This window comes from Eubalaena glacialis, chromosome Y (genome assembly GCF_028564815.1).
Source record: "Eubalaena glacialis isolate mEubGla1 chromosome Y, mEubGla1.1.hap2.+ XY, whole genome shotgun sequence".
NCBI lineage: Eukaryota > Metazoa > Chordata > Mammalia > Artiodactyla > Balaenidae > Eubalaena > Eubalaena glacialis.
In genome coordinates, this window is record NC_083737.1 from 573,888 (window position 1) to 591,718 (window position 17,831).

At 45.9% G+C, this 17,831-nt stretch overlaps 1 protein-coding gene across 1 annotated transcript in view; it reads left to right on the plus strand.

The window, feature by feature from the left end:
• The first annotated feature begins 12,603 nt into the window (after window positions 1-12,603).
• LOC133082900 (anosmin-1) overlaps window positions 12,604-17,831 on the plus strand; it is a 186,880-nt gene continuing 181,652 nt past the window's right edge. Inside the window, exon 1 of the mRNA XM_061179570.1 lies at window positions 12,604-12,928. Within this exon, the coding sequence (XP_061035553.1) occupies window positions 12,731-12,928 (198 nt within the window). The 5' untranslated portion in view covers window positions 12,604-12,730. The remainder of the gene's footprint in view (window positions 12,929-17,831) is intronic.

Genomic DNA, 17,831 nt, shown 5'->3' on the forward strand with positions numbered 1-17,831 from the left:
ATCCCATTACCAACAACAAAAGCCAGGTCTTTTACAATCAACCAACCCTCTTGCTTTCTTCACCATAACCCTGCAATCTAGGTCAACTATCCCTGTTTCTTTCTTTTTAATGTAGATTTATTGCATATGTATGCTTACTAATTAACTTGATTCTACTTATCTTTTTTTTTTTTTTTTAACATCTTTATTGAAGTATAATTGCTTTACAATGGTGTGCTAGCTTCTGCTTTACAACAAAGTGAATCAGTTACACATATACATATGTTGCCATATCTCTTCCCTCTTGCATCTCCCTCCCTCCCACCCTCCCTATCCCACCCCTCTAGGTGGTCACAAAGCACCGAGCTGATCTCCCTGTGCTATGCGGCTGCTTCCCACTAGTTATCTATTTTACATTTGGTAGTGTATATATGTCCATGACACTCTCTCACCCTGTCACATCTCACCCCTCCCCCTCCCCATATCCTCAAGTCCATTCTCTAGTAGGTCTGTGTCTTTATTCCCATCTTGCCACTAGGTTCTTCATGACCTCTTTTTTTTTTTTTTTTTTCCCTTAGATTCCATATATATGTGTTAGCATACTGTATTTGTTTTTCTCTTTCTGACTTACTTCACTCTGTATGACAGACTCTAACTCCATCCACCTCATTACAAACACCTCCATTTCATTTCTTTTTATGGCTGAGTAATATTCCATTGTATATATGTGCCACATCTTCTTTATCCATTCATCCGATGATGGACACCTAGGTTGCTTCCATGTCCTGGCTATTGTAAACAGAGCTGCAATGAATATTTTGGTACATGACTCTTTCTGAATTATGGTTTTCTCAGGGTATATGCCCAGTAGTGGGATTGCTGGGTCATATGGTAGTTCTATTTTTAGTTTTTTAAGGAACCTCCATACTGTTCTCCATAGTGGCTGTATCAATTTACATTCCCACCAACAGTGCAAGAGTGTTCCCTTTTCTCCACACCCTCTCCAGCATTTATTGTTTCTAGATTTTTTGATGATGGCCATTCTGACCGGTGTGAGATGATACCTCATTGTAGTTTTGATTTGCATTTCTCTAATGATTAATGATGTTGAGCATTCTTTCATGTGTCTGTTGGCAATCTGTATCTCTTCTTTGGAGAAATGTCTATTTAGGTCTTCTGCCCATTTTTGGATTGGGTTGTTTGTTTTTTTGTTATTGAGCTGCATGAGCTGCTTGTAAATCTTGGAGATTAATCCTTTGTCCGTTGCTTCATTTGCAAATATTTTCTCCCATTCTGAGGGTTGTCTTTTGGTCTTGTTTATGGTTTCCTTTGCTGTGCAAAAGCTTTTAAGTTTCATTAGGTCCCATTTGTTTATTTGTGTTTTTATTTCCATTTCTCTAGGAGCTGGGTCAAAAAGGATCTTGCTGTGACTTATGTCATACAGTGTTCTGCCTATGTTTTCCTCTAGGAGTTTGATAGTGTCTGGCCTTACACTTACGTCTTTAATCCATTTTGAGTTTATTTTTGTGTATGGTGTTAGGGAGTGTTCTAATTTCATACTTTTACATGTACCTGTCCAATTTTCCCAGCACCACTTATTGAAGAGGCTCTCTTTTCTCCACTGTATATGCTTGCCTCCTTTATCAAAGATAAGGTGACCATATGTGCGTGGGCTTATCTCTGGGCTTTCTATCCTGTTCCATTGATCTATATTTCTGTTTTTGTGCCAGTACCAAACTGTCTTGATTACTGTAGCTTTGTAATATAGTCTGAAGTCAGGGAGCCTGATTCCTCCAGCTCCATTTTTCGTTCTCAAGATTGCTTTGGCTATTCGGGGTCTTTTGTGTTTCCATACAAATTGTGAAATTTTTTGTTCTAGTTCTGTGAAAAATGCCAGTGGTAGTTTGATAGGGATTGCATTGAATCTGTAGATTGCTTTGGGTAGCAGAGTCATTTTCACAATGTTTATTCTTCCAATCCAAGAACATGGTATATCTCTCCATCTATTTGTATCATCTTTAATTTCTTTCATCAGTGTCCTATAATTTTCTGCATACAGGTCTTTTGTCTCCTTAGGTAGGTTTATTCCTAGGTATTTTATTCTTTTTGTTGCAATGGTAAACGGGAGTGTTTTCTTAATTTCACTTTCAGATTTTTCATCATTAGTATACAGGAATGCAAGAGATTTCTGTGCATTAATTTTGTATCCTGCTACTTTACCAAATTCATTGATTAGCTCTAGTAGTTTTCTGGTAGCATCTTTTGGATTCTCTATGTATAGTATCATGTCATCTGCAAACAGTGACAGCTTTCACAGAGCAGATGCTTTTTTTTCTTTTTAGATGCTTTTTAACGGTGATAAAATGTATGGTTTAAATCACTCATTTTACAATAATTTTACTTTAGGTTCTGACAGAAATAAAGTTTCCAGAAGTTGTGTTCCTGGTAACTACTTGTACCAGAATATACAAAGAACTCTTACAACTGGCAGTCCAGCGGTTGAGACTCCGCACTTCCAATGCAGGGGCCATGGGTTCCATCCCTGGTCAGGGAACCAAGATCCACAGAACATTATTGGAGATTTATTCTCTGGAAAGGTCAAAAGTAGAGTCTTTGTGGCCTGGTGTCCTCCTTTTTCTTTTCCTTTGTGCTTTGTCTAGTTCCGCTTGCTCCGATTCTACTTATCTTTAACTTTATGAAAAGGATATCCTGCCATACTAATCTCTTGGCAGTTTTTTTCACTGCCAAGTTGTTTTTAGTTTTTAAGGTTGATCTTTAACATGTACATCTCAGTAATTAATTTGTTTTGATAGCTGTATACGACTTCATTATGTGTATGCATCTGCTCTTCCACTGATAGACATTTTGTTGGTTTCAAGGTCCTGCTAATTTGAGCTGTGCTATTATAAAAACTTGCTTGTCTGTGGTTTTTGCAATACACATGCAATAGCTTCTCTTGGGCTGCCCAGGAGTGTAATTGAGGGATCATCAGCTGTGTGAGTGGTTGGTTGTTTACAGGTGATGTCTGGCCCTTTTCCCGAGTCATTGCATCAATTTACAGCCCCACCAGCAATGAATAAAAGCTTCTGTGGAGCCACCTACTCTCTGAGAGGTAGCATGGTCGGACTTTCAGTTGTAGCCGAGAGAAAGGGGGTAAAATCACATCTTCTCTGGTCTTATTTTAGATTTTTTTTTTCCTGATCATCAATGATGCCAAACATCCCTTCATCTGTCTTTTAGAAATATGTTTCCTCATTTGCCCGTGCTTGTTCATAACTGTTGCTTATTTCTCTTTTGGTCTGTTTATGCTATTTTTATTGATTTGTAGGAATTCACTCCCTGGTCTTCATTCTAATATTTTGTCAGTGGTGAAAATATTTTTCTTCCACTTTGTAATGAGTCTCTTTTCTTTCTTTAAGATGTTTTTGATGAACACTATGTCTTAATTTTTAATATAACTGAATATATCTTTTTTTTTAAAAAAGTGAATGCATTGTGTGTTTTATTTAAGAAATGCTTCTCTAGTCTCTAGTTCTGGATTTATCTTTGATCTAACCTCTGATTTGTTCTCTCATGTCAGATGATGGTTTGAGGACTTCCTCACTTCCCCGGGCCTAATTCAGGTTTTGCTGGAGGGTAAAGCTGAAGCTTTGAGCTGGAAGCTCTCTCACCTGGGACTGAGCTTCCGGCCCCAGTTCCACATCTCTGACCCTGGGGGCAAATGTTGGTGCTGCATCCCAGCCCTTTGCCGCCCCCTGCAGGCAGCTGTAACCAGGGTTGCTGCATTAAATCAGCCAAACTGCATGCTGGGAAGCAGAGAGAAGGGTGTGAATTTCCATTTGTTTCAGGTCCCAATAATTTCAGATAATTCTTATGCGGTTCCTGAATTCCCACCTCATACTTTCAGAACCTCACATAGTTACAGGAATAAACTATTCCTGCATCAAACATGTTGAATTCAGAAACATCATGCTTCGTGAAAAACAGCCAGAGACAACACTTCATACTGCCGTTTATATGACGTTCTGGAAAAGAGAAAAATGGAAGGACAGAAATCAGATCACTGGTTGCCAGAGACTGGGAGCGAGGGCAGGAAATGGATACAATAGGGCATAAGAGAACTATTCGTGGTGCTGGGAATATGCTATATCACAGTCGTGTTGGTGGTCACACAACTGCATACTTTGTTAAGGCAAATTACGTCTTAACAGTCAAATTGCTCGTTTAAAATTTACAAATTGTATTTTATGTAAGTTAATTCTGTTTTTAGTAGATTTACCTCCATAAAGCTGACGAAAAAGTAAAGAGTTAAATGAGGAAAGAATGTATAATTTAACTCCCCAACGATAAAATTTTATGCAGCAGGCACCTAAAGAGGTGTGTTTAATATCAGGTAGAGTGTTTGACCAGGTGTAGAAAAACGGCTCTGCTGTGCGAGTTCTTTTTGGATAACATCCGAGGTTTGACCACTTGTCTTGGACACTCTGGAGAGGCAGATGGTCGTTGTACCTGGGTATTTGCTTTTCTCTTTAGTCTGTCATCATTTACATGTTGTCAAATAAGCTGTTTTGAGAAATCCTTTTAGAAAGTGGACTTCATTTTCATGTTCAGAAGCTAATGTTCATTTCAGAAGTCATTTGAAAATCATCTTTACCTTTCCATCAGTGGGAACTGACTCTTCCAAACTAAAGATGTATTGCTCTAACACGGTGGTTCTCAGCTGGGAGTCACTGAGGGGACACGGTGCTATCAGGAGATAGTTTTGTTAGATGATCGTGTGGGGGTGGCGTGTGGATGCTACTGACATCTAGTGGGTGGAAGCCAGATCGGCTCCCCGTGGTAGAGGACGCTCCCCACGGCAAATTATCCCCAGATGTCAATAGCGCTGAGGTTGGAAGCCCTGGTATAAAATTTGTACTAAAGGAGTAGTTAAAAACAAAAACAAAACGTACGTTATAAATCCATTGGTTAATACTGTGAGTGCTATATGTACCTTGCCTAGTTTAGGCACTTATTATTAACTGAAGGTCTGTACCTAATCTTTTCGAAGTATTACCTCAGAATAATCCTGGGAGGTAGTTTCTGTTACGATCTCTGTTTTGCAATGGGAAGATTCGGGAACACAGGGAAGGGAAGGAATTTGCCTAGGTGGCACATCCCTCGTTGCTCCGGTTGAGATTTTAACACCAGGTTGATTCCGAACTGATATTTTTCACCCCTTCTAGTCTTCAAGCTACATCATTTCTCACAATCCCTTAGCATCTGAAGAGGCAAGTATGAAGTCATAACTTTATAATTTTTACAGTTACAGCTATAATTTCAGTTAATTATTTGGCAGGGAGGGAAAAATCTCTATCTAGGGTAAAAAGTCTTTGGTATTAAATTAACATTGATTAACATTGAACATGTGCACCTAATTCTCTGAAAACAGGAAGGGGCTTAGATCACTTTCATTTCTTTCATTGTTCGTAATGCCAGGAAGCAGTAATTCACTTAGTGAGATCCTGCTAATGTGACAGAGTCAGCCAGATCTCAGTGATCCCAGACTCCTCTTAACTCCTCTTACTATGTATCAGTGACCCAGGTACACGTCTGCCGGTAGGGTTGCTCTCAACTGAACACTTTTCCTAGCACAGTCCTCACATGTGAAGAACAGTATGAATATCAACATGTCGAACATAAATTTCTCCAGGATGACTGTGGTCTGTAATCATCCAAAAGGGTAGCTACTAATTATTTGCAGCAGAAGAAAAAGAAACGGATTGAAAGTTCTTCTTGAGCTGAGAAGTTGTTGCATTGTCACCAAGGACTTTCTCTACATGATGCAACATCCAGAAGGACTGTAAGAAAGATGTTCCCACTAGGAATCCCACTTAAACACTAGGGGAACCCCATTTACCGTCTTTGATATCCAATTCTTGTCCATCTGTGTCCCAGAGAAGCACAGATTGCTAAGAAAACAGAGCACACAGAGCAAAGTAGGCTTGGCATTCCTTGTCTGGAACTCAAAGTCAACCTGTTGTGTGAGAGGGCGTGTGAGCCTGTGAAGAGGGGTGGGCAGAAGGACGTCCAGAAGCAACTGTATGGAGAGAGGAGGGAAGGGAACGACCTTTGATTTCTGATTCCTGGAAGCACCCAAAGGCAATCAGAGGGCAGAATGTCCCCCAGCTGGTTCCTGTTTGCCACTATAGAAAACCCTGGGAGTAAACCCAAATGTTTTTGTTTTTTGTTTTGTTTTGGTGCTAGGGGACACTTTGTTTTTAGCCCCTGCAGATTCAGAAGAGAAAAATATTAAGTCCGACCTTAGTTACATTCATCAGTCTATTATTCCCTTGGTTCCAGGGTATCACAATGCTTCCCTCAAATTCTTAAATGTGTTTATCTTAATCTCTTGACTGTTGGTTCATCTTGTGTAAAGTGGCCAGTGAGCGATGAAAGGCAGTTTCTGGGTCTTCTTTCTGTTTGCTAACACTGAAGATAAAGGCTGTCAACTTTATTTGCTTTAGTTTCCCCTGGTGTTGAATTTTATTCACCTAAGTCTCATATTCTAGGAAATCTTAACAAGCAAGCAATGCGTGAGCTGCAAAGGTGTTTGGAACAGGAGCTACTTCAAATATAATTCACGCGCAGGCTGCCTTTGTCGTTTAGTTTTGTAGTGAATAGTTTGAGAAGTGCTTGAAAGCTGGGAAAAAATTCATTTGAAGACAGCTGTGCTCATTTCCCTAGTTTAGTTCAGTGTGACTGTAGTTAAGGAGGAAAGCTTTCCTGTGTTGAAGTCCACAGTGGAATTAGTCCAGTTGCTATTAATTGAGAACGTTGCATGATTATCCCAGTCAGATTTATGCCTTAAAGTTGACGTCCTCAAATTAGGTTATCAGAGGATTCTGTCGACTGCCGTCACGTTTTATTTAGATGGCCAGCGCGTGGCGCTGTTTCCTGCTAAAAGTTGCCTTTTTCATTTTCAGAAACTCCTCCGAACCTATGGTATTTACATGGCTCAGTGGAAATTTCCATGGGCTGAACAACATCAAAGAAGAACAACCCCGCTTCAGTCTTTCAACAGAATAGAGCTTGAGTTTTCTGAGGAGCACCTATGTAGGTTTCTTTCCATGTTTAGGAATGAAAATCAGAATAAAAGCATGATTATTTGAGCTTCCTTTTAAAAAGCCAAAAAAGTCTCATTTTACAAAATTTTAAATATGAATTTTACTGCACAACTTATTATTCATTTCCCGTGAAAAGCAGGCCCTTCAGCAGTGAGAAATGAGGTTTTCAGTTAAAGATATCTCATTTAAGATTTGGGATAAAATTATATAATTTACATTTCTTTCAACTTGCTTATGCTTCTCAAAATGTATGTTTGGGGGCAAACTGGTAATATTTTGGTCATGTCAAGAAGCTGAAATACACAAGTTACTTTTTATATTTTAGTGTCCCGCATTTGGCTGTTACATAGTATTTCTTTTACGGCTATTTATATGTTTTTCAGTATCTACAGCTTATATATAAAATCAAATGTGAGAACCCTGACTCTTTCTGGTTGCTTATGGTAGTGTTACTAACATTAAAATTTGTGTAAAATCAGTTAATTGCCTGGTCTTTGGGACAAGTGTTCAATTCTACTGACATTGAGCATTCTTTGAAACCATCGGGTTTTAAAAGCCCAGTGCCTTGCATGGGCAGCAGCTGTCATGCTCAATAAGACACTAAAATCAACAAAAGCCCTCAAATAAGCTACAGTTAAAATTTCCTGGGGCTGCGAGGGTAAAAGCATTTACAGCTGGACATCACCATCACCATACAATTGATCCCTGAAACATAAAAATGCACATACTCCTATACATTTTTTTAATAAGTATTTAAATTTTAGTAATTATTGCAGAGACAGAATAAAACTTTAGTGATGACTTAATCTAGAACAGGCTCTTAGCATGACTGCAGAACAGGTACCAAACAAATTTAACACTACTTGATGGATTGATGGTGACTTTGGGGGAGGGAAGGGAAAAAGGGCAAGGAGACAAATTCTTGAAGTGTAGTAGTAGCTTGAAATTGTGATATTTGACAATTCTTTGTATATTTTGCAGAAAAAAGTTTAAAATTTTCATTACAATATTCTTCAGCACACAAAAGTAATAGCAAACACATTTCTGATACTTCTTAGTAATATCTTAGTAAACATCGAGGTAATTAAAAATAATACCTTTAAACCTGTGTATACTGTAACCGAATTTTTATAATCTTGCTGAAGAGGAACATGTCTTGTAAACTAAAATTATCTCCAAATAGGATATTCACATTGCAAGACGAAAAAAGCAAGCAGATAATTGCAAATGGATATGCGTGTCCTTTTCCAAAAAGCTGAGTGTACATTCAGTGACCCAGTGCAAAAAGCTATAATTTTCATTTGTAAATGATTAAATTTGCCATCAGGGAACAGATTGGTACAGCGCCATAGAGGTTCACCCCATTCTTACCTGAAATCATATTACAAAGGATGCAAATCTGATATTTAGACATGCAGTTCTTAACCGCATCCGAGCTCCCCATTTCACTCTTTTTTTTTTTTCTTCTTTTTTTTAACAGCTCTCTCTATGTTCCCTGGATCATGCAGCTCAAAGCTGAGCAGACGAGAGTTAAGTCTGGAGGAGGGGGAAAGCCCAGTTGAAGAAGAGATCTGGAAGAGTCTGGCTACCAAATTCTGCCAACTCCGCATGCAGATGTAGAGGTGAGTATGGGCAAAGGCTCTAGCATGGCTCAGTTCTTGGTTTTTCTCAAGATGTTAATTTTTAATTTTTTAAATTTAATTTTAATTTCTCTGATGTTAACTGCAGTTTCTGAGAGAAGATGCATGTTATTGCATCATCCAAGGAAAGCAATTGAAAGGAAGCTGGGCACCATGTGTGAGTTCCCTGCCCTCACTTCACTGTCCCCTATAAACCAGTGACCACGGACCACACTAGGTTTAAAACTCATAAATGCCATCGAATTAAAGTATTGGTCTTCTCCAGTTTTAGAGTAAGCTCTCAATTTGCTTTTCCAAGAGGGGAATGTCAGAGAAAGATTGTGCTTGCTTCCTTCACAGTTTATCCTTATCGAATGCAGCTGAAAAGCCTTTAAAAAGACAAGCCGCTGGCCCCCAAAAATGACTCTAAGAGTGTCTTGGCTAAATGTTTTGGAAAACATATATCAATATGATTATTAAGAAGTAGATAGGTATGTCCAATCTATATCAACACACATACCTAAAAAAGGTACTTTAAACAAAATGAAGTCATAGATGCTACTGAAATCAAAGCTTCCACTCCATTTTAAATGGGGCACATGTTTTCTAAATCAGTTCTCTCTCAAACCTGTCCGTGGCTCACTTGCTATAGGATCAGGAGGCGTTGTTTCGAAGCTGAGATTCCAGGGCTGCCTTACCTCAGATATGCTTACTTAGAATCTCTCAACGTGGAGTCTTGGAGTACACCTTTAACAAACCTCTCAGGGGCCTCTTATTCTCTGCTTAAGGAAAAAAAAAAAAGTATAAAAAGGAGAAGAAACTGATAACCTAAATCAATTGCAAGGAAGAGCATAGCTAACTTTTTGGAAACTGGGAATGGGGGCCTTGTTTTGTGTTTCTTCTGTAACCTGACTGAGATGGACCACACATTCTGGTCCATCTGTGAACATATACATAGAGATAAGAGTCAATTAAAGCCCTTTTCTACTCTCTTTAATAGATGGGTGTTTTGTCTATTTAAGTCCCACTGAAGTCAATATGAGGTTCATTTCCTCTCCAAATTCAGACCATGAGGTCCAACTTGGCTTTGAGGAAAGACATACTAAGCACTTTCTTACTAAGGCACCTGGACGAGTCCCACCCATCCATTTACCTGTCATTCCTTCCATACCTACTTCTGGTTCCCCTCTCATGTGGTTGGTCTTCAGGAACGTAGGGTATGGCTTACCCAGTCATGTCAAAAGTTAGGGAGTTTCTGTGCCAATTCAAAGGGTGAGCTGTGTAATAGATTGCGCATATGTGAGCAGAATAAAATAGTAGATTTTGACTGTTATTCCGACTTTACCAAAATGCTTTCCTTTTCAAAGTTGCTTTAAACTGCAGTGAAAATAAATAACATGAAAAAAGCCAGCATAATCACAGAAGATGTCTGTGATAATTCTAAAAGAAGAAAGCAATATAACCGCAAGTATTATTTTAACATATGCATAATAAAGCAGCCCTATATGTTTAATCCTAAGCTTTCTGTGCAACTCACTAGATGTTCTTTTGCGGTTTATCATAAAATGCATTTATTCATGGAAATGAATATGTTATGTAACCCATATAAGCAGAACACACGTCGCTTTTTTAAAAAATACAGTGAGCCCTTTGAACACTTAAAAGCTGTTTTAAAAGCTCAGCATGTTTGTCCTTGTGATTTCACTTTCTAGAACATAAATTTCATGATATAACATGTAGAGTTATAAATCAAAGATACCGTAAGAAAATATAGGCATGCATAATACCCTTGCCTTCATCAAGACCAGGTATTTGCTTAACTTTAAAACTCAAACACTGTGGGAAGGATCCACTGCAGCTTTTGGAAATGTTTTTAGTAATTCCTGAATGAAAGTGATAACATTCAGAAGACAATCCCTGTATTTAGATGTCTCTCCTCCGTTAGTTGACCTAAGGCTCAATGCACCTTCCTGCTTGGGGTCACCACGGTTAGCTTCTTTGCTCTTAGTCAATACTGAGTATGTTTAACATTCTTTAAAAAGATTTCCATCCACAGTTCTGAGCATCTTTTAAACAAACTTATGAGTTCATGTGAGCTCATGTCTAAATTTTTTATGTTTCCGGCTCACGTGTAGCATTGTCATGCTAAAAGCTACCGGTGCCGCCGGCTATGTAATTCGTGGGACCCAGGGCGAAATGAAAATTCGGAGGACGGTGTTGAAAATTAACATCAAGGCTGTGACAGAAGAACATTAAACAAGGTGTGGATCCTTCTGAGGTCACACACCCATCAGGCCAGCTCTGCCTACAGAACCTTTTGAACAAAACAACTCTGGTTTTTAAAACTCATTGGGAAGCACGCTAAGCAATTAATTGTATTGGCCTTTTGCTGATTTAAACTACATGAAGAAATATGCATGTAAGATGATGTAAAAGAAACATGGGTATAATAGGATGACTGCAGATGGTTGTCGTTACCATTGAACAGGACGATCTCAAAATCTCAGAGTGGAAAATCTGCAGAATTTTAGGGGGATAGGATTGGAGGTTGGAAAAAGCCATGGGCTCCATGGGAAGAAGACTCCAGCCTTGCGTGGTATCTTTGAGCAGGTTGCGTGCATCTAGACACTCCAGCTACGCTTAGTGGTGTATTTAGGGAGATACTGCGTTTTGGAAGGTGCGAGTGCAGTTCTATATGAGAATGTGGCAGTGTCAGTTCACGGGAGTATCAGTCAGTTGTCCCGCATCCGAATGAGTGTGCGTGAGTCTTTCGGACTCTGTTGCGCTACATAAATACCCCCAAGTTTGGAGCACAGCCTTCCTCACGTCCCAGCCCTCTGTAGGCTCTCCTACCGGCAGGGGGCTGGAGCACAGTCACTTCCCAGTGGAGCTCAGGGCAGGACAGAGCTTTGTTAGGGGTGCTGTAGCATAGATGCTGCTGCGGTCTCTTCCTCTGGTGGGGCCCTGGCTGGGGATGGAGAACGCGTGTGGTGAAAGAGCATTGGAAGAGAGGGGACGGGGCAGTAATTTTGCTGCTAAAAAGGCCAAATCAAAAGACTTGGGGCCAAGCAGGGAGAAGAGTGTAGGAAAGGTTTGTCCTGAATAAGTCACTGGGCGGGTAGTGCTTACCAGAACAACACACACCTGAGGAAATTAGGGGTGTGGGTCTATGTCACAAATGTTCCTGGCTGCCCGCTCACATCGGTTTCCGCGGGATAATAGGAAGGAGGGAAGGAAAGGATTGGAGGAAGGTCTGAATGGAGGGAGGAAGAAGAGAGGGAAGAAGGAAGGAAGAGAGGAAGGGAATGAAGGAAAGAAAGAAGGAACGAGGGAGGGAGGAGGAGGGACGTGTCAGTCAAACGTCCCTGCCTGGCCGCTGTCTCGCCTTGTTACACCCATCACAGTTCTGTCACTTAGCTCTTTTCCACTCCTCGGGGAAAGGGAAATTCAGATAAGCGAAAGCGTGAGCGGAGCTGAGCCCGGGGTAGGAACCGGGGAGAAAGCCCACAACGTAGGGGCGCTCCGTCCTTCCTTAGCCTGTTCCCATGCCTTGTGGGTCCCGAGGCCCTGCTGCCCGAGGCAGCGCCTCACATCCAGGCCCGCGCTTGCTCGCACCTGACGTTCACCTGGATGGCGAGGGGGAGGTGGGGCAGGAAGGAGCGCAAGCGGACCGTGGGGGAACCTGCGCGGGAGCGGACCACCTGGAGAGGGGCGCACGGCGGCGCTCGGCCGGCATCCCCCTGCAGTGGAGCTCCCGGCTCGCTGCCCCTCAGACCTGCCCACGGCCCTCCGCCCGCCCCCCGTCACTCACTTCCCTTCCAGCCAATGGCGCGGCCGCCTGTCACCCTCACCCCACCCCTGGAGGCAGAGCGGGGAGGGCCTTGGCAGGGAGGGCGCGGGGCCGGAGTTGAATGATTGAACTTTCCAGCGGAGTTGCGGCGGCCGTGAGGTTCCCGGCAGTGCGGCCCCGGCGCGGAGCTGGGAGCCTCGGCCAGCGCCCGGCGCCCGCGCCCCCGACCCGCAGCCATGGTGCCCGGGGCGCCCCTGACCCTCTGCCTCTGGCTGGCGGCCTCCGGGGGATGCCTGGCGGCCGGCTCCGGCGCGACGGCCGCCCGGCGGCTGGACGAGTCGCTGTCGGCCGGGAGCGTCCAGCGCGCCCGTTGCGCCTCCAGGTGCCTCAGCCTGCAGATCACGCGCATCTCCGCCTTCTTCCAGCACTTCCAGGTACGAACCGCCGCCCGCCCGGGTCCTCCCCGGCGCTGCGGGCCGCGGCGGGTGCGCACGGGGCGCGCGCCTCCCAGCCTCGCCGCCCAAACTTCTCGCCCCGCTCAACCGGCAGATCCGGCTTTCCCTCCGCGCGGATTTTACAATCTGGGTGCGCGAACCCTCTTTTCCAGCCCCCTCCCTGCTCCCGAAAGGGAAAAGAAGCCTGCGGCATCTTTACCTGACTCCCTTCTTCCGAGGGGGAAACGAAAGGCGGTTTCTTTGGGAAGGGAGAGCAGTTTTGTGGCTTCCAAGGGTGGGAGTGTGGGTTTGTCAGTTGCCCGGGACTTCGGCGCGGGACTGCGGGCTGGTGGCGAGCCCCGCAAACTCCGGGGCGCTCCGGGCCCTCGGCGCGGCGGGCGCGGCGGGCACAGCGAGCGAGGCCGGGAGGCGCGCACCGCTGCGCCCGGGGACCCGCGCGACGAGCCCCGGCCCCGCAGGTGCCCGCGGGCGGACACTTTTGTCTCTTTCGAGCTTTGCTTTCGCACTCGGCGGGCCGAGAGCTCGCGGCCCACCCTTCGAGCCCCGGGCGGGGCACTTGGGCCAAGTCGTGCGTTCCAGCGCGTTTGTGTTGGGGCCCGGGGCGGCGGTGGTGATGGTAGCTGTGCGCACCCCGATTCGGAGCCCCAGAGCTTCTAGGTCTCGCCAACGAATGGCGTGGAGAGTAAGGGAAGGGATGCAGGGGATCCGGGACTTGGAGGCGCCGTGTTTGGATGCTCTGAGCGGACTCCCGGGGGCCAGTATCTCCCCCAGCCCTCGTAGGTTCTGTCGGCTTGAGGATAGGAGAGCTTGTGGGAGTGTGGGTGTTGGGTGTGTAGAAGGTTCAGAGAACGGCACGCTTGGTGCTGTGGATGGCCGGGATCCTGGGGCGGGGGGGAGGGAGGGCGCCACAGAGGGGAGGACCCCTGCGGGACTTGCTCAGGGACACTGGCTGAGGGAACTGGCGCATGGGAACCGCTCCCGGCCCCGACCGAGGCGCGTCTCACAGCTGCCTTCCCCAGCTGACCCGAGTGCGCGCACTCTGAAACCATTCACGCAGATAACCGAATTCCTCTCGTCTGCCGTGGTTCTTGCCCTCGCCTTTTCGTCTCTCTCCTTAGTTGCTCACCTGTTCCAAAGTTCCGACTTCTCGCCGCAGGGAAAACTGCGGAGGCCAGAAGGAGACCGGGGCTCCTGGGTGGGGTTCTAAGCCGAGCCCTCTGCCCTTGAGAAATAAACTGGGCGCCTCTTCCACTCGGGCGGGATAAATGGGCCTTCCCAGAGGCCCTGGGGACTAAGCTGCGACGGGAGGCCATCGTAATGACCGTGGAGTTGGGGACGAATCTCCGAAGTCTGAAGCGATGTTCATTCTGGCGTGAGAACTCAGGAAACCTCGCGCCGAATGGCACAAGGAGAAGTAAAAGTTGGGATCTTCAGAGAGTGAACCAGCTGGCGAAGTTTGCGTGCGCCTGAGTGCGTGCTTCTCTATGTTCTCAAAGAAGCGACATCCGGTGGGTGTCAGAGAGCTCGGCGCGCTCTGCTGTCCTCGTGGGTCTTCAGGGAAAGGGAAAAGGGAGTGTGGTGTCGTGCGCTGAAATTACGCGGCCATCCTGGAGAGGGCCCCTCCCCAGCCACCTGGTTTCCAAAGCGCCGGCCCTGCGCTCACAGTCACTCTGCTGAGGAGATGCCACACTACTGTGTAAACGACAACAGAAAACAAAACAAAACGGCAGCCTGTTCCCAGGGAGAAAGAGTATCTCTTCTTTTTCTTTTTCCCTTCCTTTCTTTCTTCTTTCTTTATTTTAATTGAATTGTCAGTTGCTGTAATTTATTTGTTTTACAGTTTCAGCGGCTAAAGAAGCAGTTTAGATCAAGCCAATTCCTGTGAAAGGCTTTTCTTGTGGTCTCTTGGCATGATTTCTCTTCGGAAGAAAAACTGCTGACAGAATACACATTGCCAGACAATCCTGATTACATTTTAATTAGCTGGGTGAAATAAGCTGCAAATTACTCAGTTAGGACTTAATAACTGCTGTTTTTGCAATCAATTGCAAAGCCATTCTTGGAGGTTTAACCCTAACCTGGTAATGCCTATCTGATTTATCTAAATTGCAGGGATTAAGCGTTCTTAAGATTTGAGAAGACAGAAGCACACACTCCTTATAAAGCGTCAAGCTTCCCTGCCCCTCCCCCTTCTTAAATAATTGGAAGGATGTGGAGGGATCAGCCTGCGGGCAGCTCATTACGCTGCACGTGGGATGTATTAAGGGGCGGGAGAGGCTGGGCTGGTGGAAGGGTTCGGAAGAGCCCCTTCTCTCAGGGTCACCCCACCCACTTGGGCAAATAAACTGGAGCAGAGGGCTGTTTCTGGAGCAGGTGCCGGTTCCCAGCTTCTCCTGCTCAGTTCCCGGCCTCCTTTGAAGGGGCTGCCAGGGCCAGTGACCTGGGCTAGCAGGCCTGCAGAGGAGGCTGGGATCCAAACATCTCCGCCCCAATTCTGCACGCTCTCCAGTGCCTCCCAGCCTTGCAGCTCAAGGCTGGAGGTGGATGGGGCGCACGCGTGCCTCCACATGTGTGGGGCTGGATTGGCTTCACCTGTCAGTCATGTGGCTGTCAGCCTTGCCTGACGGCACAGGGGACTCAATACTGATGCCTGAAAGTGGGGGTGGTGATGGGGATACCGGAGCATCTGTATCCTGAATGATCTGCCCACGGTCCCCGACCTGAAGGAGCTTAGGATTTCATACTGCAAGGGAGACGGATTCTGAACTGAATCATTGATTTCACCACTGAGGGCTGCCTCTCATTTGTGGAAAGCAGTAGCGGCTAGCATCTCACAGGTTATCAGTACCCGGCTCCACGATGCCGTGCGCAGGGCATTTGGCACGTTGCCATTTCAGGTTCACACGTATCATGCGTGCACGTGGCTAAAAGCCTGGCAACGGAGGCAGTTGGGAAGGGCGTCCTTTCCTCAGTGAATGCAGCTGTGGGGTAAGGAGCAGGGAGGTGGGCTCTGGAGCCGGGCAGATGGGCTCTGCGTCAGGCTTTGCCACTTGGCAGATATGTAGCTTGGGGAAGATCATCTTCCTGAACTTCCAGCCTCTCGTGTGCCCGGTAGGACACCTGCCCAGCAAGGTGGAGATCATAAAACCTGTTGGGGATAATGAAAGCGATGGTAATAAAGGGGTCACTGTTCTGGGGGTCTTACAAGTCTGTCTCATTTCATCCCCACAACCATCATACAAAGAAGGTACCGTTGGTGTCCTCCTAGAACTGATAAGGACCCGAGATGCTGAGACGCTAATAGACGGGGGACCTGGGTTCCCAGCAAGGACAACTACAGGTTTGGGATTTGTTCTTATTTCTAGGATTTTATTGGTTAGTGGTTTAACTTACTTCAGAACTGGCTGCCTTTTTCTCAGGCCCCAGCGCCAAATGGAAACATGCCGTCCATTATTCAGAGAGCAAGAAGTGTTGTCGAAGGAACTAAAATATAAAACTTGTTCTTTCTTCTGTGACCCTTCTCTCTTGGAATTTGCTGTCCAATGCTGTTCTCGGTAAAGCATAATTTAAACATGAAGTCATTCGCATGGATTTCACTGTTCATCTTTCTCTTGTGCAGTGCCAGCGTTACACGCAAACATCAGAGCATTTCACTTGTATGTGGAATCACCAGCAGTGCACAGTTTTGATTTCCTGGTCCGTCCCTGGAGGGAAAAGTGGGGACCAGACTCAGGAAGGTGGGAAGGAGGAAGCGAGGACCCCCAAAGTGCCCTGTGTAGGGTATGCCCAATGGGTGCCCCACAAGGGGATCTTGCAGGACGTGTGTAGACCGTCATGGGCACCCAGGGTCTGGCGAGCGCACACGCCTGCTCGGGCACGGCACTTGCCCAGTGCCCGGTTCTGCCAGCTGCTGGACCAACGCATCGCACTTTGTTCTAGCGGGGTCCTCAGGAACCTGAGCCGGGGTCTCCCCCTCCTGCTGCTCAACCCGTAGCAGATGGTCAGCCCCCAGGTGTACCTAGATCTGCTTGCCAGATGCAATTAGCTGCCTGCATTAGGGACGGCCAATAGGCTTGTTCCCGTGGAGTCTTGGACTTTGGCTGGCCATCCACCGAACACAGTATGATGGTCCCAGCATGGGACGGGGACAGCTACCACTAAATTCTGGGACACGTCAACGCACGCATGCGCCACCCTGACCCTCCTCGTGGTCACGCTCAGGTCCCTGCAGAGGGTAGGGTGTGACCGTGATTTGGGGGTGAGGAGGGGGAGGCTGGGAGGGTTGGGGTGCCGGTGGGCCAGGGAGTGGGCAGCCGAGAATCTTGCCTGGGGAGGAGAGGGGTCGTGAGAGGCAACAGCATGCATGCCGGAGCCTCCAGAACATGCTCCTGTGTCCCATCAGACTGCACACACGAAACGCAAACTCCAAGATAAGATCATGGAGGATTTCAGTATGGCGATCTCGGCACATTTCCCCTCAGGTGCAGGGCCCCTGCTGAGCGTGGGCCACGTGCACTGGTCATTTGTCCCTGAAGCTGGCCCTGGTTTGGGTTTTTTAACCCTTGGAAGAGGTAGGTTAAGCCCACTTGTCCTGGTGGTTCTTCAGAGTCTGTCCATCATGTTCAAGGGTACAATGCTGACGTGCTCACTTGGGAATAACCTGCTCTGCACTTGTTTTCTCAACCTCACTAGAAGATTAAAGAAGAGGGAAAACAGAGACAATGTGCCTGAAATAAGCTCTGTCTCTTTTTGGGTGACTCTCATTTAACTTGAGAGTGGCCTCCTCTTCTGCGCTCGTTGGGACCTGCAGGGCGGAGACCCTGCCTGTCTCGCTAGGTTCTGCTCGTCATGGCAGTGATGGAGCTGAGTCTCAGCCTTACCG